A 23,779-nucleotide genomic window follows, 5' to 3' on the forward strand; every position below is an offset into this window, starting at 1 on the left:
AGCGACTTCAGTACAGGAAGAACCGGGGGGTGACGGGTCTGTTCAGACTGGACTGCCTCAGAAAGGGCACCGAGTCTCCAGAGCGGGTAACTCGAGAAGGCGCTGGCGATGCCATTCACAGACAGTGTGTGTTGGGGAAGCAGTGGGCAGGGCGGACGCCTGGCTTCAGACAGGTTGTCTGAAGGCAAAGAGGGAAGGTTAAACATGTACATAAGGCTAAGAGATTGCAAAGAACAGGTTGAGAAGGAATCTCCCGAAGGGGGTTTGCCTCAGAGGTCTGGTCAACAGCATTAAATGGCATTACAGGTAAAGAAAGAAGGAGGGACTGCTGGGTGTGGGGACAAGGAAGCCGTGGCCGATCTTTGGACGGTGCGGCCTCAGCAGGGAGGCAGAGGACACCGCACAGGAACGGTGAAGGAGTGACTCCCTAGAAGGCCCCAAATCCAGAGCATCACTGACCCCTGTCTTTAACTCACTGCCACTCCGTCTCATTGTAGTCCACCCTGTTGTCTCCGCCTCCCACATAGGACACCAGTGATCTCCGGGCCACTCCAACGAGGCCTGCATTGCTCTCCCCCTGGAGACTTCTGCCTGCCCTCCAGTCTTCCGGGAAACCCCTCCCTGGCCTCTAGGGCTTTGGATGAGTGCTCCTCAAAATCTGTGGCGAAGAGATGGTCCTCACCACCCAATCCACCATGGTGAGCCAAGTGTCCTCAGAAATCCAGTAAAAATGAGTTGCTGTTAAAATGATTACATGCTTTGATGCTGCAGAAATGGCAAATCACTCTGTTTTTAACCGCTACCCTCTCGCCAGGCTGGTGCTGGTTTGCCCACAGAATGCACTGGAATAGCTCTGATCTGAAATGTTCTGGTTTCCACTGGCCTCTCAACCACCCACCCTCTCCCTGGTTTACTCTGATCTACCTACATTCACTACGTTCAAGCCAAGTTTGATGATATCTAACTTGTTTCCTTAGGAGTTTTGCACTGGCTATTTCCTTTACCTAGAACACCTGGCTCTGCATTTTCCTGTAAGATAACTTCTTGTCACTCAGGGCTCAGTTCAAATGTCACCTCACAAAAGTCTCCCTGCACCATCTACTTTAGAGCCCATAATCCCAGCACTTAATATTCATTCCAAATCACAATACCTGGTTTTGCTGTTCTCACTGTACTTTCTATTTATTTTTAGCTGGATCATGAAGAACTACTTTCCCATTGTCCCAGCTCATTGTAGGCCACTGACCCAGGCCAAAGTCACCCTTCTTGAGGGGAGGAAGCACGAAGACACAAGTTGCTCCTGTGAACAGAAGCCTCAAAGGGCGGGATCTGGCCTCTGCACTGCTCACCCTACATCCCAGCACTTAGAGTAGCTCTGAGAGAATGTAGGTGCCCAATAAAAATCACCGAATTAACAGGGGGAAAGGAAGATTACTCTCTTGGGAAGGTGGAGCTGTAACAGGAAGGAGAGATTTGGGGCTGGGTTGGGGACGGCAGTAATATGGTGGAGGGTGGTGAGACCGAAAACAGAAGGAGAAAAATGAACCAACAAGAGTGGCTCTCGCCACAAGAACTCGGACTTCCTGGGGACAACGTCACCACGAGCAGCAACGAGAGGTGTCCTGGCAGAGGGAAAGACTTGGCATGGGTCCTGAGGGGTGAGACACTTGGTAACTAAAGAAGGGCATTCCAGGAAGTGGGAAAAACACAGACAAAGGGACAAAAAAGGTAATTTTAAGCAGAAAATAATTTAGGGGTGCACCATGTATTCAGCATTTTATTATGAAATATTTCAAAGCATAAGATTTTTAAAAATTTACCATCTAAGTTTCCACAAACTTCTTCTTTTTTAGAGTCTACATTCTTTTTAAAAAATCCACATTTTAGTAGTTTCTCACATTTAATAGCAACTGGCTTCCTAGTGTTCCTTCCGGATCCAGAACAAGGCGTCTTGCGTAGCAAGGTGGGGCTGGGGCCATCTACTCTGGCTGGCGGAGTTATGTTCTTGGTAGATTAATCTTTGTTACTAGGAAGAACTCTGCATTGAGGAAGGTCAAGGTCTGGTCCCAGCTTTGGCAGTAACTCACTTTCTGCAGGCCAATCACCTCACCTCTGTGAGTCTCATTTTACCTCTGGGGAAAAAAGGGAGTTGGACCACAGACCTATACTTAGGGTCACGTATTTTTTTCTAAATATTTTATTTATTTACTTTTAGAGAGAGAGAGAAGAAGAGGAAGGAAGGAAGGAAGGAAGGAAGGAAGGAAGGAAGGAAGGAAGGAAGCGAGGAGGAGGAAGATCAATGTGAGAGAGAAACATTGATCGGTTGACTCTCATATGCACCTTGACCTGGGACAGAACCCACAACCCAGGCCTGTGCCCCAACAGGGAATCGAACCAGCAACCTTTCCCTTTGCAGGACAATGCCCAACCGACTAAGCCACACCAATCAGGGTGGGGTACCACGTATTTTATTATCTAAATAAACACTTTTGAGAGTCCAAGACGGTAGTATTCTTAAGTTTGCCAGAACAGATGTAATATTCCTCCTGGGGAAATGAGATTGACCGTCACCTTACTTAGATGCTTCCTCCCCTGAGGTTCTCCCTTTCTCTGAAACACTCACAGGTCCCCTGCTCAAGTCCGACGGCTGGCCCGTCCTGGCACACCCAGATGCTCGCCAGGGGTTTGCCCCGCTTCCTTTGGGTGAGCTTCTCCATGTGCTATATGTAATCGAAGCTGTCGACCTGCTCTTGCACGGCGTCGTTGTCATGGCTGTGGAACGGTCCTGTGCCAGACAGCTGCACCCTCCCCCTGCCGACACTACACTGCACTGTGTGCATCCCAGGTGGCCTCTACGAGGAAGTTTTTCAAAGAAGGTACATATTTAGTATGAACCCTAGTCTTTTTCTTTAACAATAATTACATTTTATTAATTATGCTATTATAGTTGTCCTGATTTTTTCCCCTTGGCCCGCCTCCACCCAGCACCCCCCACTCCCTCAGGCAACCTCCACACCATTGTTCATGTCCATGGGTCATACATGTAGGTTCTTCGGCTGCTCCATTTCCTACACTGGACTTTACAGCCCCCTGGCTATTCTGTGACTACTATCCGTACTTCTCAATCCCCTCACCTCTTCACCCATTCCCCTACACCCCTCACATCTGGAAACCATCCAAATGCTCTCCATACCCATGATTCTGTCTCTGTTCTTCTTGTTTGCTTAGTTTGCTTTTTAGATTCAATTGCTCATAGATTTGTACTTTTTGCCATTTTATTTTTCATATTTTTGATGTTCTTTTCCTTAAATAAGTCCTTTTAAAATTTCATATAATAATGGTTTGGTCATGATGAACTCCTTTAGTATTTTCTTGTCTGAGAAGCTCTTTATCTGCCCTTGTATTCTAAATGATAGCTTTGCAGGGTACAGCAATCTTGGCTGTAGGTCTTTGCTTTTCATGACTTAGTATTTCTTGCCAATCCCTTCTAGCCTGCAAAGTTTCTTTTGAGAAATCGGCTGATAGTCTTGTGGGAACTCCCCTGTAGGCAACTAACTGATTTTCTCTCGCTGCTTTTAAAATTCTCTGTTTATCTTTAACCTCTGACATTTTAATTATGATGTGTCTTGGAGTGGGCCTCTTTTGTATCCATCCAAAGAGTGGGCCTCTTTGCATCCATCTTTTTTGGGACCCTCTGTGCTTCCTGGACTTGCACGTCTATCTCCTTCACCAAATTAGGGACATTTTCTTCCACTATTCTTTCAAATAGGTTTTCTAATTTCTTGTTCTTTCTCTTCTCCTTCTGGCACCCCTATGATGCAAATGTTCGACCTCTTGAAGTTGTCCCATAGGCTGCTTACAGTATCCTTGTTTTTTTGGATTCTTTTTTCTTCCTGTTCTGATTGGTTGTTTTTTGCTTATGTTCCAAATCATTTATTGGAATCTTAGCTCCATCCACTGTACTCTTGTTTCCTTGTAGATTGTTCTTTATTTTAATTGATGTATCCTTTGCTTGTGGATGGATCTTTTTTTATGTTGTTGAGATCCACTAAATTCCTTGAGCATCCTTATAAACAGTATTTTGAACTCTGCCTCTGATAGGCTGTTTATCTCCTTTCTGTTTAGTTGTTTCTGGAGTTTTAGTCTGTTCTTTCATTTGGGCCCTGTTTCTTTGTCTCCTTGTTTTGGCAGCCTTCTTGTATTTGTTTCTATGTATTATGTAGAGCTGCTATGACTCCCTGTCTTGGTAGCATGGCCTAATGTAATAGGTGTCCTGTAGGGTCCAGTGGCACAGCTGCCCCTGTCACCCGGGCTGGGTTCTAGAGGTGTGCCATCCATGTGGGCTGAATACACTCTCCTCCTGTAGTTAAGCCTTGATTGCTGTTGGCAGGTCAATGGGAGGGATTTACCCAGGCCAGTCAGCTGCAAAGATTGGCTGTGGCCACTTACTACCACCCTCTGCCCTCCATGGAGGATCAGCTGTAGAGGGGAAGATTGGTGGTGCTCCAACGTGGCCTATAGCTGTCCCAGCCCTGCGGTTTCCTGGGTGGTGCAGGCCAAGGTCAGCACCACCTATGTTTTGCCTGGGGCCACCCTGCCTGATTTATAAAACAATCTGTGCTGGCTGCTGCTAGTGCTAGGCCTGGAGCTCTGAGACTAGTTGTTAACTTGTTTGATAAGATTTAAGATGTAGTTCTGCCTGAGCCAAGACCAGCCATTCATATGGAAAAGCAACTTGGGTGGGCCCGTATGCTGGGTGGGGCGGAATCTTGGAGATCTTCAAGGTGGGTCAAAGAAGTGTTAGCCAGATTGGTGGAGTCTCAGATATGAAAGGAGCCTGCCGGGCCCATTGGAAGGGGAGGGTTTACAATGGCCTCTGTTCACCTTGATGCCAGACACTTCAGTTTCTCCCAGTATAACACTGGTGCCTTTCAAGCTGCTACCCCGGTGCTGGAGCTCAGAGGAAGTGAGTCTGAGCAGGTGAGTCCATTTGTGGATTCTTTAAGAGGAACTGCTTGGGGCTCCAGCAATTTCTTCCACCTACTCAATTCCTGCTGGTTTTTACATCCAGAAGTTGTGGAGACTTATTTTCCTGGCTCTGGAACCCCGGGCTTGGGGTCTGGTGTGGGTCTGGGACTCCTCACTCCCAAGGTATCCCTCCTGAATTTTTCTACTACACGTGGGTGAGGGACCGGCATGTTCCATGTTCGTGCCCCTCCTACCAGTCTGGATGGATGTAATTTCTTTAATTCCGTAGCTATAAGACTTCCATTCAACTCAATTTCTGATGGTTGTGTGTGACGGCTGTTCCATATTTTGGCTGTAATTTTGATGTGGTTGTGTGAAGAGGTGAGCCATGTTTGTCTCTACTGCCACCTTGGCCGGAAGTGAATCCTATTCTTTTTCAAATCAAAGAATGAATAGCCAATGGATACATGTAACTGGTCTGAAGTTCTACAATTACTTAAGGCCAGTATGGTGGTAAAAACCCTCAACTAGATTACTGATGAACCATAGTAACCACATATAAAAGAGACAAAACATAATCTCCTATACATTTTTGCAGATCTCAGAAGCAAAGAAAACATTATACATAGACCCAAACTCTGAGTGCTCAAAACCAAGTAGCCCCGAAATGACCTGTACATTTCCAAATATGGCATACAACAATTTGCTAGACTTTTAAAACACCCTATCGCATTTAAAGGAAAGTGCATGTGCCTGTGATTTATTTCCTTTCAATGCCAATGGCTATTTTATGTCTTTGCCCTTAAAAGTATTTGTACAGTTATTTACTTTTGAACTGGAACAGAGTTGGGGGGGGAGGGGGAGGGAATCACTCCCTCTGTATCCAGTGAGACATCTGCCCCTGTGCCCTTTCTGGAATGTCCTGTCCCTATTAATTAAAGCGCTACAAATATGAGTCATACCCATGAGTTTACAAGTGGCATAACTAGATATTCTGAGAACATTTCTGACTGAGGAAATGAACATCCATTCAGCCCATGGAGTAATCAGAAGGCAGGTGGAGGGTCCCAGGAAATGATACCGCCTCGGTGCAAAGGAATTGAACGTGTCACTCCCTACTCCTTTCAAGCAATCTCAGAGACAAGTGGTGAAGATTACGTAAATTGTAAACAAGACAGTCAGGAAGAACTCTGCTGATAATGTTGGCAAGGCCTGAATAAAAAACAAACAGTCCTTATAAACACAAAGAAAAGGAAAATGCAAAGCAAAACCAACACTTTCAACATTACTAACTGAAAGTGATGAAAGGAAATCTCTAGTTTCTGAGAATTTTCTAGAACATCTGGACAAGCACTGACCTCCAAAATATTTAATACATTTTTATCCTTAAAGCCTTTTAAAATCCAAAGCTCAGACACATGAGTATTAGACTTTTTTTTAAGAGAGGCTTGCCCAAAAGAAGTCTAGCACGGTCTTCCCTGGCCAAGAAGTCTAGTCCCTTTTTAAGTTGAAGAAATGCCTTCTTCAGCCTTGGGCATGCACATGTGTCCTGCTGGTCACCTGTATACACCAGCAATCACTGCCCCCCCCCCCCCCCGCCCCAGCATCCCCTCCCCAGAGGGGCACACACAGAGGTTATGCTTGCTCCTGTCTCAGGGCTTTTCAGCAGTTTCAGTGTGAGAACTCCAAGACCTTTAGAGAAAGGCCTTTGTCACACAAACAAATCATATATGATGAAGCTCCTTTTCTTATTCATTCACGCTGTCAACTCTTGAGTTCATTTGGAACCGCTGATTTTGGCTGTTTTCATCAAACTTTAAATATCTTTACCTACACTGTCCCTCTTGGGCTTCTCCAACCTTTGAAATGCTTCTAGTGCCAAGAGATGCACAATTTTTTTCACATTTTTATGTAAATGAATGCTTTCTAATTTTAACCATTTTTTTAATGTACATCTCTCATGACCCAAGCATACTGTTAAATACTCCTAAAAAGTGAACATATTCTGTGGGTTTAGTTGCGCTAGGGTTTTGCCAAAGTCTTGGGATTGCTCGCCAGCTGCTGATGTGTTCCAGTCATAGCACGTGAGAACCTTGGGGGACGTGGGTGGGAGACGGGTGTAGGGACACTAGAGGCCAAAGAATTAGGGGACTCCTCCTTCCCTCCACGGACCCGCCCTCTGACTCAACGGAACACCTGCTTGTAGTAACTGTTCCAAGACCAGGTCTCTAGCTTCCAAACAAATGAATTGGTCAACTGCCTCTAAGTAGAACAAAATCACAAGGGTGGACTTGAACACAAATGCCCCTTCCCTTCATCCCGGGTGAGGATGGACTAAAGCACTAACTGCGGATGGACCCCTGGGCACAAACAAGGTGACCGGGTGGTCCCCACATACACTCTGCACAGGAAAGAGGATCCTTCAATACGTTCCCCCAACTGAGTGTCTCCTGAGAGAAATTGCTGGGCTTTTTGCTGTCTGGATGTAGGAAGGTGATTGAGAAATGACTTCAATTTCATTATCATTGAAGATGTATGGCCTATAGACTCAAACCACCAGTTAAGTCAGATTCCTAGGACCCATGGGTCATATTTTTTTATCGATGATTAAAATAAAATACTTTAAAAAAAGATTTTATTTATTTATCTTTAGAGGGGAAGGGAAGGAGAGAGGGAGAGAAATATCAACATATGGTTGCTTCTCATGTGTCCCCTGCTGGGACCTGGCCTGCAACCCAGGCATGTGCCCTGACCGGGAATTGAACCACAATCCCTCAGTTTGCAGGCTCACACTCAACCCACTGAGCTACACCAGCCAGGGCAAATAAAATAATTTTTAAAGCACTCTAAACATAAAACCACACCACCTAAAGAACAGCAGTCCCCCTTTATCCGCAGTTTCGCTTCCTGTGGTTTCAGTTACCTGTGGTCAACTGAGGTCAGAAAACATTAAATAGAAAATTCCAGAAATAAACAATTCATAGGTTTTTCATTGCATGCTATCCCGGGAAGCTTGAAGACATCTCTCACTGTTCTGCTCCGTCCTGCCCTGGACGTGAATCACCCTTTTGTCCAGCATGTTCTCACCGTACCTGCTGCCTGCCAGTGACTCACTCACACAGTAGGTGTGTCATCGGAAGGTCAACAGCAGCCTAGTGCGAGGTCCCAATGCCCGCACCATTCAGTTCACCTCGTCCCGTCATGTCGGCCTTGTGTCGTCTCACAACATCACGAGCGAAAGTGCGAGTGAGGCACAGCAAGGTAGTTCGAGGTAGAGACCACATCCACGTAACTTTTATTAAGTATATTGTTGCAATTGTTTTATTTTATTTACTGTTTGTTGTTACTCTCTTACTGTGTCTCATGTATAAATTAAAACTTTATCACTCGAACATCCACGGGGGTCTTGGAGCTTATATCCGGAGGGAGGGGGCGGGGGGACTACTGTACAATGCATCCAGCAGGACCCATGAGGCAAAAATAATACCCATCTCTCCAAACACTGAGAGGCTCGTAATGAACAGATGAGCATCTGTACCAAGCAGCTAGACCCAGTGCTGGGCTCATAATAGGCACTCAACACCAAAAAATGAACAGTCGCTACTGTTCACTGTTTCCAGGGCATCTGCAGACCGAGGGCAATTTCTCCCCGCGCATACTCACTGTGTGTCAGCCCCCAGCAACATCTCCACCTTCTCACTCGCGTGGTTACTGAGGACCGTCAGAGTGAAGAGGTGACTGGCGGAGTTCTGTCTTGAATACAGCATGGTGGAACTGTTCTTCCCTGGAGAAGAATTAAGCTCTTCATTGTCACAAGATTCCACCATCAGCTGATCTCTTAAGGCATAATCATTGACGTTGTAACTTTCCTCACTGTAAGGAAAGGGAACAGAACCTAATGATTCAGTGGACAAGACTGTGGCACCTGGTTGCTTCTCAAGTCACATTTGGGGGGAAGGTGGTGGAGTGGGAGGCAAGAAGAAAATGGTTTAGTTTAAAATATGAACTGGAATCCAAATATCTACTGATCATGAATCAGTATGACCCTCCCAATCAGACCTATTACTCCTTTTCTGTAATACACAAAATTGAATGAAAACACACAAACCCTCCAGTTTTCACTTTAGAGTGTCCTAGAACTGTGATAAGTGACACATGCACGCTTCTCAATTGTGCTCGAATAAGTAGGTGCACTTCCCCATCGTAAGAATCCCAAAACGTACCCATGTTCTACACAACAAGGCCTCACTCGCAGCCTCCAAACCACCAGGCTCAGGAGGGGAGAGGAGGCCCAGAGGTCTGCTGGCTTCTGGCAAGACATCCTTCTCTCCAACACACACGGCCTCACCGCCTGCTTCAGAAACCAGCAGGACTAGTCCCGCTATCCCTGCTTCTGCCAGGATTCATCATTCCCCTCGAATCGCATCCCCAGCACCGTGAACGTGACTAACCTGGCCCTGCCCCCCTGAGCTCCCTGGCTGGTTCCTGAACCCCTTGCACTGTGTCCCCTGATGATGCCCCTCACTTAGGGAATCCAGCTAAACCTCCTACGTCCTCAGTCTCCTCTCTAAACCCTCCCTTTGCTCTCTTGCCTCAAAAGAAACTTGACTGTCCCTAGAGAATGCCGCCTCGCGGGAAAGGCTCTCTGCCTGCCTGCTTCTCGTTGCTGCTTCTGGACAACGGCACTTCCTCCTCCTGAAAAGTCCTCAGCTTTGAAGCTCATGCTTCCACTCTCCCCCTGAGAGCCACAGCCAGTCACAGACCCCTGGGCCACTCTTCGACCTCCCTCGTGAGTGCAGTTGCTGGTTCCCTTTTGCCAGCATTACTTCTTTCTTGAATTTCCAGGTAGCAGAGCCTCCCATTAGCCTGGCCTCCCGACTTTTCCTCTAAAGACCTTGTCCTCCGCCGTACTTCCGCCACCTCTCCACATCGTCACAGCACAGACCTTGTCACTGCTGTAAACTGCAACCTCTCTGTCATCCCGATGTCAAGGACGACTGAGCAGCACTGCCTGTCTCGCCGAAGCACCTCTTGTAATCAACCGCAGCAATTCTTCAACACACCTGGGCCTACAACCCACTGACTCTGCCACCTTTCTCCCATCCTTAACCCCTGCGTATCCTCTCACTCATGCTTACTGACTCAGCCTGCTTGGATTTCTTGGTACCTAGGTATAACCGCTCCTTGCATGCACCTTCCAACCCTGTGTAGTAGATACAGCTCTCCCTCTACTGTGAACACATACCCTTGCAGGTGAACGTGGGAGAGCTCAGTAAGTAACTGGTGCATAAATGGATGACTACACAATGAATTTGAGAACGATATCAAGTTGCTCTCTTATTTAACAGTAAGCATAAATGTATGAAGTTAGGGGAATAAAGAGGGAGGAAAAATCCATATGCCCAGTCAACTGTACAAGGAATTTCAGAGTAAGGCGTTTGTTCAAGATTTCTTAGAATTTCTTTCATTCAGTGCTGGACAGCTGCCTGCCAACCACTCCCTGGTAACTTTATCATCTTTTCTAAAATTTAGTTTGATACACTTTAGTTTGTCCCCTGTAAAAAAACAAAACCCAAAACCAAAACCAGCAAACATGGTAATACAGAAAAGCAGAATACTGTGTACTGATCAAGCCCTTTGTTGCTAGGGTAACTGTCTTTATTATGGAAAGTTCACAAGGCGAGGTCATCCCCAAAGTTCTCCTGAAACTGCCCACAAACACTCAGGATATGGATAAGTGTCTCACATCCCAGTGAGGCTTAGCAGAGCTCACAACAACTTTTAGGAAAGGAGGAAAGAGGATGATACACCTCACAGACAAATAAGGTTATACGTTTAAAAGACCATGCTTACCAGAAACAGTGTTTTGGAAGAGCAGAAAAAGGTTATAATGCTTGTTCAGACATCTCAGACAGGGGTGTAGTGTGTGCCAAGACATGAGATATAATAATACACAAATAGAAGCCAAACCCAAGACCAAGAGCAAACATAAGATGAAGGAAGGCTTCCTTGCTCCAGGTCTCTCCATACCTTCTAGTTACTCTTGGTCCAACTCACAAGGCAAAAAAACACTACCCAATAGTCAAAGATACTCATTTCCAGTTTAAATAATATGGTTCAGACAGAAAAATCCAAGCACTCCGATGCTGTGCAAATGGGTGTTTAGGGAGTACCCTAAACAATGACACTGAATAGGTATTCTTTGCATTTCCAAAGAGATAGAAGGCCAAGAAATGTATATTCACTAAAGCAATCAGTCATTCAAGATGACCCACATTCCAAGAAGTCTTTAGCATAAACTAATTTCACCTATTAAGTAGTTCCCGGTAGAATTCAAGACCAAGAGTTCACAGAAAACTAATGTAAACTAATATGAGTAAACCACCTAAATGTTTTTTTCCTCTTAATTTTTAGAGTTTCTATTTCCTCCAGTGTTTGCCTAAATACAAATACCAGCTATTGTGTTTCATCAATGCTTTGAATCTTTGTCTGCAGGGGTAATTAGAGACAGAAAAAGTAGATAAATTATAATAGAATGTTTTTTATTGTTCTCTTAAACGATAACGACATCAAGGCCATTAAGAGCTAGGGTGACTGTGGATCCAGTTTATGCCGGTTTTCTCGAATTCCAGTTTGGATCCCGAATTACAGCCGCTTTACTTGTGGCTTTGAAGGTTCCCCTACGGTGTCTGTTTCTACACGTCTGCACATCTGCGTCACTAAATACGGGCCCGAGCAGGGAACGTGCCCACTGTTTTTGAGTTCGGAGTCCAAAATAGAAAGCAGGAAATGTTTGCTTTTTTTCTTTAACTGATTCAACGGCAATCATCCAATATCATTTATTTTACCTAGACCTCTAAACATCTTCATCACATAGTACGGAACATTTATTACTTCTTCACTACTCTTCTGATACATTTAATATAAAATAATTTGATTTTCTTTAATATCTGTCCTTGTCAGGTATTATTCAAACCCAATAAAACAAATATTGAAAAGCAACTCACTCTTGCTAGCCTGCTCACTGTTATTGCTCTCTCTCTCTCACACACACACACACACACTCACTCATTCTCATAAAGATTTCAAATAATCGTATTTTCCCCTCTACAGATCTGCCTAATTTTGAATGAAATTCCTTCTCCTAATGTCAGGTAGCACCCACCATCTCTTTCATGCTGACACAGAGAATAAAATATGTGTTAAAATATGTGCTCAGGCAGAAGGAACAGGGGGAATCCACAGCCAGAGCCAGCACTGTCCAAGCTTATTTCCCTCCGCTGCTCACTCACTCATGTCCGATAAGCAGAACGAACACAGGCTAGGCTGGGCTGGGCAAGAAACCCCTTTCCTGAGGGAAGTTGATGCTAATCACACTTCCCCATGTTTGTCTCCAGCATTCAGCAAACATATGGTTTACATAGTCTCTGAAACAATTTGAATCATGTAATTAGGAAGTTAAATTGCTCAGAAAAAGGCAAATGGAAAAACCACCTTTCCTCGCATACAGAAGTTTATATGTAGACTTCCTTTGATTGTCTTATATGTGCTCCAAGTTTACCAGCTGCTCCTCAAGGCTGTCTGCTCTGTGCAAGCCGGGCCTGCTATCGGGTGCAGTGATCAAGTCCGTGTCAGCTTGTTGCTCTGAGGTATAAACAAGGATTGGTCTCCCGGTTAAAACCCACTGAGAGTCCCATAAGTCTCAACTCTTTTGTTGGGAATCCTTTTCTAAAGAAGATAAAGAACTATCGCTCCAGAACAGGATATGATGGTAAATGCTACCCCATTATTCTTCCCTCAGCAAGACCTTTTGCTGAGCAGCTCAGATAGTTTTGGGGTCTACTAAATGCAACCTGACAGCATGGGTTGAAAAAATAATATGCCTTATGGTGAACATAAGTGGCTTTCTTAAAGTGAGTATTGTAGAACACTTTTACCCTCTGTCTTACAAATTTCTATAAAGGTTAGAATTATCTGTAATGGGCATGTACTTACTACTTTTAAATCAGAACAACACTTGACCAGAGCAAGGCACATACATTTTGCAAATGGCAAAACTCCATATACACTTATTTACAGTAAGGAGTGTAGGATGGCAGACACCAAACTCAGCACAGGACCTGCTCTGGAAGGAGGAGGAGGAAGATGGAATAACGGCAAAGAGACTTTAGGTGTACCTACAGGACTAGACCGGGTTTTCTGTTTAAAAAGCAAAGACCTGAGAAATACGACAAAAAGTTAGTACCTGTCAAATACGAATGATAGGCATGTTAGGGTTTGATAATTTTCTGTACATTTGAAATATTTCACAATTCAAGGCATACATGCATATTAAAAGTTTTTAATTTAAAAATAATAAACAGAATTGTGAAGGCTACCATCACTCCAGGTGTCTGTGCATACCTACTGGTACAGACCGAGTGACTATGAAACAATGCAAAATGTCCCCCTACAAACAACTGATAATTTTCAGATGACACCAATGACTGACAGACAGTAAATTCAGTAAAGTGGTTGGATTTAAAAAAAGGCTCTCTTATTAATGACACTCAGAAAAATAATAGAAGATGTAATCTTATTTATAATAGCAAGAAAACATGTAAAATATTTAGGATTAAACTTAACTGGTTTCTGTTATTAAAAGATAGCGTTCAAATGCTGTACTTCGGAAGAAGGCCTGAATCACTAAGAAAGTTGGATATTGTACAGGTATCAATTCTTCCTAAATTAATATATTAATTTTAACACAATCCAGACAAAAATACAAACAGGGTTTTCTTGCAGGGTGGGAGGCAGTGTGGAGGGGACAGGATCAAGCTGATTTTAAAACACACACACAAAAATAAACATGTAAGAACAGTCAGAAAGGTCGTGAGAAACAGTAAGCGTGAACTGGCCTTATGACCGAGTGCAAACATACTGCAAACATACTGTAAATCTACAGAAATCCAAAGACAGATTGGGGCACAAGCTGACAGGTGCATTCGCAAAGCAGAACAGCGTGCTCAAGAAGTGACACCGAACACTTTTTAGGACACGACACAGGTGCCATTTCAAATCTGTGGGCAATGAATGCACAGGCTAGTCAACAAATACTGAGATATCTGGGGACAGTGTCTGAAAATATATACAGATCTGGGTCCCAGTCTCACTCTGTAAGTCAAGGTATCTGCTGGGACCCAGGCTCTGGGTCTGCGAGTCCTGAAGAAGGAGTGGAGACAGAACAGGCCCTGCTGGCCAGGCTCAGGTCCACCTGGGCCGGCCTTGTGACCAGAGAGGTGCTTTGAAACTCGCAAATGTCTTAGGGCGAGTTCCACCATAACCCTTATTAGCAAACACCCTAAGTGCATATTAAGAATGACCAAGAACGGGAAATAGGCTGGCTGACCCAGACAGACTCGGGAGCATGCAAGCACGGTGGGAGTGGGCGTGAGGGGAAGGGGAGATTGCAGAGGCCAGCTTTCCCACAGCCCGCTACCATTTGTCTCGCATTCCTCCTCGGCATTGTTCTGGAGCTTTCTTTTACAGCTGAAATCTCACAGGTGAAGACCCAACCAGCACTCCCAATACGCCCTTTTATAAAAGAATTAAATTTAAAAGAAAAGATGCTATCAAGAATTGTTCAAAACAAAACACATTTTTCTGCATATATGGCTGAGCTAGGCACGTTTTTTTTTTTTTTTAACCTATTCAGTAGCTTCCTTTCCCTGGCTCTCTACAAAACAGTTACACAGCTTCCCTGTCTTGAAAAGACCTTTACTTGCACCTGCTGGTGTCAAGACAAATGTCTCCTCAGCCAGCAGCTGTGTGCCTTGTCACTGTCTCAGACCCTGTGCCTGCATGCTAGAGAAACTGCTCCCCAAGTTCATCATGGCCCACACCCCACCAAACCCAGTGATGGGTGGGTTTCACTGTTCTTGGCATCTGCACTATTACATCTGATGGTATTGAGCCCCTGTGACCTCCTGAAATTCTATCTTCCTCTTCTAATGCCTCTGTAACATGGCTAAGTCATCCTTCTTTGGGGTATATTCTCCAAGATCCTCTCCAAGGCCCTCTGGCTTTTCTCTCAGGGATTTATTTGGGCTCTGCCATTCTCCCAGGGTGCTGATCCAAGGGAGTACATGGGGTTTTATAAGATCAAAAGACACTCTTCCTGCTGTCCCTCAAGACACATGCGAGAATTCTTCCTCTGCGGATGTCAACTTGTTTCTCTTTTCCATCGGCAAATGTGATTTCTAAATCCCCATATTTGATCTTGTGCTTAACTGGAATAAAAATACTCTAGTTAAACATTACTGGGATAGAGAATATTGGACTATACTAAAACGTATTTTGAGTGAAGAGATCAAAACACTTTTCACATGACGGAAGTCAATTTCAATTTTAAAGGTTTGTGTTGGAATTATACAAACAAGTTTTTAGTGAAATAATATACAATTTTAAAGTAATCAGGGCAGTGTAGCAGTTTAAAGTACAGACTTGATTTCGAATGTCTGTAAAAATTGCAATTCTATCAATCACTCATGTTGCGACTTGAGCAAGTTACTGATCCTCTCTGTTTTCAGTTTTCTCATCTGTAAAATGGGGACAATAATACCAATCTCTTTGGGTTGTTGTGAAGATTTATTATTGTATGCAAAGCTCCTAAACTCATGCCTGGCTCACAGCCAATAAATGTTAGCTACTAAAGTGGAAAAGCATAATTAGAGCTAAATTAATAACTTGGCCAAGTGCTCCAACTAGCAAAACGAGGCGTGATATTTATCCAGAAACTAAGTTCAAACAGCCTTTCTTGCTCAGCTCCTCAAAATAAGTCTGAAGACTAACAAACATGCCCCATGCTTCCTATTTCATTGTCAAGGATATGCCAAATACTAGAGATGAGGATCACATTCACTGGTAAGATAAGGATCTGTTGTGACTCACTGTCACCAAAGAAGATGGCCAGTGGCCCATACCAGAACCACCAAGCCCCTATTCCTGTCACCACGGATCCCTAGATTCCACACCCTGGGACCTCCCCAGTTGCCCATAGGATGCCCTGAACCCCTGGTCCTGACAGAGAGGAGCCAGGCAGGTCCAAGAGGCTGCTGGCAACTTACTGAAGCTTTTCCCCTGGTGTAATGAGAACTAAAGAAGCTCTGAAGAGAAAGTAGGCACCTTCTTAAATTGGTAACAAAGTTATTCCAATTTGCCAGAGTAATCTCCATATTCCAATTTAAGTTTACTTCTACTGACCTCCTTGAATGAAAGGAGAAAATATACTGAATTTACTTTTTTCAGCCGCAAAGTTATAGTGTGTCCTAGTCAGTTGAGGGATGTTGCAAGACAACCGCTGCTACGGAAGTGGACACAACTCACTCCCACTTATTACATAACACAAAGCAGGTCAATGGTTTTCTCCTGCTCACTTGCCATCTGACATGGGCCCCTGATCCGGGCGAAGGCAGGGGATGGAGTTAGGCCATTTGTTCCTCAGGCCATCAATCTGGGTCTGGCCCCAGAGGATACCACACCTTCAGATGAATCTCAATGGCTAAAAGTTTCAAACTATTTTCTTAAACAATAAAATATTCTAGAAGTTGACAGCAATCATTTAATCTTGAAAGTGAGAAGCACAATGCTGGGAGTAATGCCACTCAGCAGGTATCGGTCACTCAGTAGAGACTGTTCGCTGTGGTGAGAGCTTTAGGCGCATTAGCTCGTTTAATTTGCACAGAAATTCCATGAAGAAGATGAATTATTATTCCCATTTTACAGATGAGAATACCGAGGCTCTGGGGATTAAGAGGAATTTGCCCAAGATCCCACGGCCAGGATTTCAGCCCGGTTCTGTCTGATTCCAGACACTGATATTGTGCTCCCCAGTCATGGCAACGTTCAACACTGAATGGCAACACCAACTCTTCTTACAGAAAAGAGCACATGATACCCTTACTCCTCATCACGTAGAGCAATCAAGGGCATGTGGGGAGACCAGAGATAAAGAGGGGGAGGAAAAAGCAAAAGGGGCTCTCATTTCTCCCTCACCCCATCTCACCATCTTGAATTTAGAACCCACTATCACGGTAGTCAGAAATAAGCAAGGTTTATGTTGCAGGAATAAAAGAGCTTTGAGTCAGTCTTACGGCCTTTCCTTTATCCGAGATGCTCTTTAAGCTGATTTCCCGAGGAAGGGGTTTACTCTGCAGAGGTAGAGAGGCAATGCCAGGTGACTCCATTTCTGTAACGGGCAAGGCTCCAAATGGAAAAACACACAAACCAGACCGTGACCCTTCCCACGGGGCATGCACAGCTTCGAGCCCCTGGGCATTCAAACTACTTGGGGAAATGCAAGTTGTAACTGAACCCCTTGAACTTATGATACTGCCCTGGTAGTATTCTACTAGAGAAAACCCTTTCTTCAAACCCTGAGGATTCACAGTGCGTCACAAAGTTTGAGTTATGTCAATATACACAATATTTATGGAAGAGGAATGAGGAAGTGGAAACCTACTGGCGTAACTGCAGGAAGGGAATGTTGTGAGAAGGAAAATCTTTTCCTTACACTCTGAAGCTAGATTAGCTAAAGGCAGAGGAAAGCTCACAAATGCAATTCGGTACAAGCTCTAATCTCCTCGTACAACCTGCATAGCCATAAAATACTCACTTAACAAAAAAAAACTTGCTTTGGAGTATGTGTTTACCAAAATGCCCCCCAAAGGTGTGAGCTTCCAAGATGTTTTTCCTGATGACATTGCAGGATGGAGAGTGATGAAAATATTCTACAAAAATGAAGTCAAGAAATAAATAAATGGTTTAGAGACGAGGCTCTAAAGAGAATTTCGGCTTTGCTGAGACATTGAAAAAGAGTCCTTCTTTCCCCACCTCAGTATGCTCATCTGTGAAATGGAGGGAATGCAAGGCTGCTCTGATAACTTCACGATACACCGCATACACATGCTGAGCTCAGGGAACGGAATGCTCAACGACACAGGTTCTCATCGCCACTATACTATTTCAATTACTTACTCATGTCACTACAGGGGCTACCCCAAACCGTCACAGTTAAATCATTTACGGGTAGGAACTCAGGACAAGAAAACAAATCCAAACACAATTACTCTTCGAGGTAACAAGACTAGACTGGATTTCAGCATTCTTTTGGTGTTGTGCCTAACACCCAGACCACACCCACCCATCTGCCCCAAACGTGCCGAGGGGTGCGCCTGTGCTGGTGGGAGTGAAAAGGCACTGCCTGGAGACACTCACTCGAACCCCAGCTGCAGGAGGAAAGTCGGCCAAAAGAAAGCGGGTTCGAAATCTCCAATCACTTTTCTCCACCAAACTGAATACTCCCCACCCATGTATCCTAGAGGCAAGGTGTTAGTTCTTTTAAAGAGCTCTTCGCATTTCCCAAACTACTCGTATGTTAGGTGGTGCTCTGTAGAAAGGAGGATTTTCTTGTTGTGACTGGAAATACGATCTAATCCGCTGCCAGCCCCCCACGTTCTTGTCCACCAAGCTCCGGTGTGCCAGCCCCTTCTTGGCTGAGCCAAAGCAATCCTGGTTCTCCCATTCCCCTTTATCACCTGCTGGCTTTCCTGGCCTCCCTTATAATGAGTCCTGTGACCCAAAACTCACCCATGACATATAAGAAGCCCTCTGGGGACTGTCTGGCAAAGGTTTTCCTCTGCTGATAAAAAAGAAAAGCCACCTGAGGACAGAGCCCCTTGGCTCCGGTTTTCACCCCAGCCTCCCGTCTCGGATCCTGAATGAAATCATGCCGCCTGCAGGAGCCGTCTGCAGCCGGGAAGCTCCAACACTCAGAGCAGCTGAGGAATAGAAAGGAGCTGAGTTACTGGTGACCTCTGGGCCCCGGCTGACCACCCTCAGGCTTCCCGTCTGGAGAGAGAAGTGAATGCAATGCCTTTTGTGTTTGAGCCACTGTTATTTGGGAATTCTGCACATATAGCTAAAAGCTTTCTAAGAGGTCGAATAGTAAATTTCCCTACGAGGAATACAATAGGGAGGGTTTCCCCAAACCACCCGACTTCTTATAGTTTGTGTGTGATAGTTCAACTCTCTATTGTTTAGCCCTTCAGTGTGAGTACACTTTTACTTGCAGCTCAAACCATTAGCTGGCACAACAGCACAAAACAAAAGCAAGCCCCGAACACCTCCTCTACAGAGCACAGCTTTGGAAACACAGTCCTAACAGTCCGGTTGTATTCTGTAGGTGAAACTCCAGAGGCCCCATGATAAACCAAGTTCCAGATGTGTTTTTGCCAAAGTTAATTTAAAATGTTTACTTAAGAAGGATTACATAATGGAGCAGAATGCAAAAATCACATAAAAGAACATTCAAAGAAATTTTGGCTTGAGGGTGAAATGAAAGGAGGCTGTCCACTGAGTAATGCATTCATTCGAATTGTTTACATTTAATCATCCACATGATTGGTTTGATATAGTTAGACCAGCAGAGTCTAACTGCGAGGAGTAGGAATAACACTCCAGGTACGAAGGTTACCTGGGGGAGAAAACCCCAAGTACCTAGCAATGGGCAAAACTGGGGTGGGACCTCACCTCCCAGGGCGATCTTTTCTCTTCTAGCATTTCGCTGGCCATGCAGTTTAGACCCCCTGACCTTTCATATTGCTGACCACATCGTTCAAACCTTCTCCTGACCTTTCCTCCCCTGGCATGTCGCTAGTCATGTGGTGGACCCCCTTGGAGAAGGAACAAGGGGGCTGGAGAATGGCCTCAGACAACTCCAGCCCCTGCACGACCATTTCCTTAAGCATTAAGTTCAAGACAAGGAGGCGCTGGTCCACATCAAATAGCCTCTTAAGACAAAGCCTTGGGTCTGTTGACCACAGTGACAGAGTTTGGGTCAAACTAGGGATAACACGGAGGCCTCAGCGGTGTTTCAGCTCCAGGCTCAGGAAAGCAGCAAAACCAGAGGAAGTGATGCCATGGCTGACACCAGGGCCAGCTGCCATGACTAACGACCCCCTGACCTGGCACTGCCCAATCAGTAGAGACCACAACCGTGAAAAGACACACCTGGAAAGCTGATGAATATCCTACTGAGATCCTCCCCTGAGACCTCCCCCCAAATCCCCACCTGTAGAAGACAGATAGCAGCTCTTCAGACGAAAGACCACCGTGCACTTGCACTCTCCCTGTCTGTGCGCTTGCACTGTTGCACTCTCCCTGTCTCTCTGGAGCAAGCCCACGCCTCCCGGCTCTCCTTCTCCCAGNGCAGAGTCTAACTGCGAGGAGTAGGAATAACACTCCAGGTACGAAGGTTACCTGGGGGAGAAAACCCCAAGTACCTAGCAATGGGCAAAACTGGGGTGGGACCTCACCTCCCAGGGCGATCTTTTCTCTTCTAGCATTTCGCTGGCCATGCAGTTTAGACCCCCTGACCTTTCATATTGCTGACCACATCGTTCAAACCTTCTCCTGACCTTTCCTCCCCTGGCATGTCGCTAGTCATGTGGTGGACCCCCTTGGAGAAGGAACAAGGGGGCTGGAGAATGGCCTCAGACAACTCCAGCCCCTGCACGACCATTTCCTTAAGCATTAAGTTCAAGACAAGGAGGCGCTGGTCCACATCAAATAGCCTCTTAAGACAAAGCCTTGGGTCTGTCGACCACGGTGACAGAGTTTGGGTCAAACTAGAGATAACACGGAGGGAGGCCTCAGCGGTGTTTCAGCTCCAGGCTCGGGAAAGCAGCAAAACCAGAGGAAGCGATGCCATGGCTGACACCAAGGCCAGCTGCCATGACTAACGACCCCCTGCCCTGGCACTGCCCAATCAGTAGAGACCACAACCGTGAAAAGACACACCTGGAAAGCTGATGAATATCCTACTGAGATCCTCTCCTGAGACCTCCCCCCAAATCCCCACCTGTAGAAGACAGATAGCAGCTCTTCAGACGAAAGACCACTGTGCACTTGCACTCTCCCTGTCTGTGCACTTGCACTGTTGCACTCTCCCTGTCTCTCTGGAGCAAGCCCACGCCTCCCCGCTCTCCTTCTCCCAGGCATGTTATCTATCTTAGCCTTTCTCCTAAGCTCCAAAGGCCCTTCTTCTGCCTCTGTAACTTGTTTCCTGGTCCACACAGCCATGTGGTTCACTTCTTCCATGGTTCACTTCTTCTGCCCCTGTGACTGTCTCAAACTGTCACTCGTATTTGAGCCTTGGTGCTGAATTCTTTTCTTAGCCTAATTCAAGAACCAAGGCCTAGCATCTGGAGCCATTTGCCATTAACAGTTGACATTCAACAGATATTTACAAATGAACTTTATGGGATAGGCACTGGGCTACGCACTGAGGATGCAAAGGTCAACAAGAGATGAACACATGGTAACACAAATGTCATGGCAAAGAAAATGCAGGGTTTTGTGGGATCACAAAGCAGCCAGAATAAACCCACTCTAGAGCAATGGAGAAGAACTCCCAATGGGTTTGGCAATTAATCTAAGACCTAAACAATGAAAAGGACTTTGCCTAGAAAAGGTCTGGAGTGGAGAGGAATTAGGGGGCAGAGAGAATGCCAGGGGTGCCCACCCTTTTGGTACCTCTGGAAGAAGAATTGTCTTGGGCCACACATTAAACACACTGTGACACATCATCACAAACACGTCTCAGAATGTTTTAAGCAGATTTACAATTTTGTGTTGGGCCAAATTCATGGCCATCCTGGGCTGCATGCGGCCCATGGGCCGCAGGAGGGACACCCTGGTCTAAGCAGAGAAAGAAAGATGCGCCAGGTCCTGGTGGCCAGGAAGGTGCTCCAGTGAGGCTTTATACTAAGTCAAGGTAAGGCCACAGAAGGGCAGTTTGCAAGGGATAAACTGCGTAGGTCTGCCTTGTGAAAAGTACACTCTGGCTGTACAAAATGGATGGAGGGATGGTGGCATGAGTCCAGTCAGATGTAGCTCAATGGCGGATTCAAGGTGGGGTCTCAAGGCAGTGGCAATGTGAGAGAAGCAATTTCACGGGCTGCTTAGAAGAATGGAGATTGGCTGAGCAGGGAAGTGCACGGAGGAACAGGGAGTCTAAGTTACCTTTCAGGTTCATTATGGAGCAACCAGCTAGTCAGAGCCCGGGAACAGACCCTGGAGAAGGACCAGGTTTGAAGGAGAAGACTTGAATGAAGATAACCTTCCATGGCCACCCAGTAGAGGTGTGGAAGTCACAGGACTGTGGCGACCCTCCTAAACGATGAAACACGGCATCCATCGGTGTTCGAAAAATAAAGGTGTGTTCTAGCTTAAAGAACTAGCTTGAAACATTAGTGACCAAGGGCTGGGAGAGGAGACTGGGTTGGACTGTGCCCTCTAAAAAATATGTCGAAGCCCTCACCCCTGGTACCTATGCATTTGACCATCCTTGGAAATAAGGTCTTTGTAGATATAATTAAGTTACGATGAGAGGATTCTGGAGCAGGGTGGCTCCTATATGCAGTAACCTGTGTGCTGATATGACAACGGCAGTGGGGGGGCAGGTTTAGAGACATGGAATCACAGGAGAGAAGAAGCCATGTGAAGACAGAGGCAGAGACTGGAGTTAGGCTGCTACAAGCCAAGGAACGCCAGGAGTGAGCGGGAGCTGGAAGGGCAAGGCAGGTTCGCTCCTAGAGCCTTCAGAGGGGGTGCGGCCTGCCGCTACCTGGACTTCAGACCTCCGCCTCCAGAACCGTGAGAGGATGGCGTGCTACTGCTTTAAGCCACCCCGCGCGCGGTACTTTGCTACAGCAGCTGGGGAGAAAAACTTTTTATCTAAAGAATAAATCGGAAGGGAAGACCTAAGCCAGATATAAGGCTGGTATATGAAAATAGTAAGACAGCTAACGACCTTACAAAATGAGCCTTTTGAGAGTTAGAACTTGATTTAGGTCTCAATTTCAGTATTTACACTGCAGAACTGGAAGCACAGTATTTAATACCTAAGGTTGTACACAGCACATAGTCTGTACACTGTAACGGATGATTATAAGTAAGTTATTCCTAGGCACAGACTGCACAGTATAAGAAGTTCCTGTCCATTAAGCTATGAGCACAACATGGTGATCGATTACTGCTGTGTCAGGACTGACAGATTTTCACACTATCACGACTTCGAAGGCAGCGCCGGCTGACACCTCACCACCACTCTAGGGCACAGGTTCCCAGCTGGAGGCAATTTGGCCCCCGGAGAACATATTACAGTGTTTGGAGATATTCTGGGTTGTCACACCTGGGAGGACAGTGCTACCAGAACCTGGGAAGCTGCTAACACACCCTACAGAGCACACGGCTGCCCCACGCCCGGGAGCTGTCAGGTCTCCGGATGTACCGAGGTGAACTCGGCTCCAAAAGCGCCCACGTAATCTGTGATGAAAGCTTCCACCGCCAAAGATTTCACTTTCTCATTCAAAACAGTCCAGCTGATGTGGATCCTTTTGAAATGTGGTAGAAGAGGCTATTAACACAGTGACTCATGAACAGTCCAAAGTTAAAGGAAACTTTAAACTTCTTTTTTGATATTCTAAAAAAAAAAAGTGAAAAGTCCTGTCCTAGAAGACAGCCCGTGGTCATCGGCGCTCTGCAAGCATCAGCAGCAAGAGGGGCTCTGCACAGTGGGCAGCCATACCCACCCCCCCCAGACATCTGCAGCCGAGCTCAGCAAAGAGCAGCTGGCAGCCTGGGGGAGGAGGAAGAGTAACTCTCCTCCCAGGCTGTCTCTGCCGGGGAGAGCCCGGAGCCTCCCTGAAGCTGAAAACCACTGGAGATCCAGAAGCCAGGCTCCTTGACTAAACCCTGGAATTACGATTTG

At 45.7% G+C, this 23,779-nt stretch overlaps 1 protein-coding gene across 1 annotated transcript in view; it reads right to left on the reverse strand.

Annotated features, from left to right (window-relative positions):
- ARHGEF26 (Rho guanine nucleotide exchange factor 26) overlaps window positions 1-23,779 on the reverse strand; it is a 114,925-nt gene that overhangs the window by 9,804 nt on the left and 81,342 nt on the right. Inside the window, exon 12 of the mRNA XM_037046697.1 lies at window positions 8,632-8,841. Coding sequence (XP_036902592.1) covers window positions 8,632-8,841 — 210 coding nt within the window. The remainder of the gene's footprint in view (window positions 1-8,631; window positions 8,842-23,779) is intronic.

This window comes from Sturnira hondurensis, unplaced genomic scaffold (assembly GCF_014824575.4).
Source record: "Sturnira hondurensis isolate 20B ecotype Veracruz unplaced genomic scaffold, ASM1482457v3 Scaffold0005279, whole genome shotgun sequence".
NCBI classification, from domain to species: Eukaryota; Metazoa; Chordata; class Mammalia; order Chiroptera; family Phyllostomidae; genus Sturnira; species Sturnira hondurensis.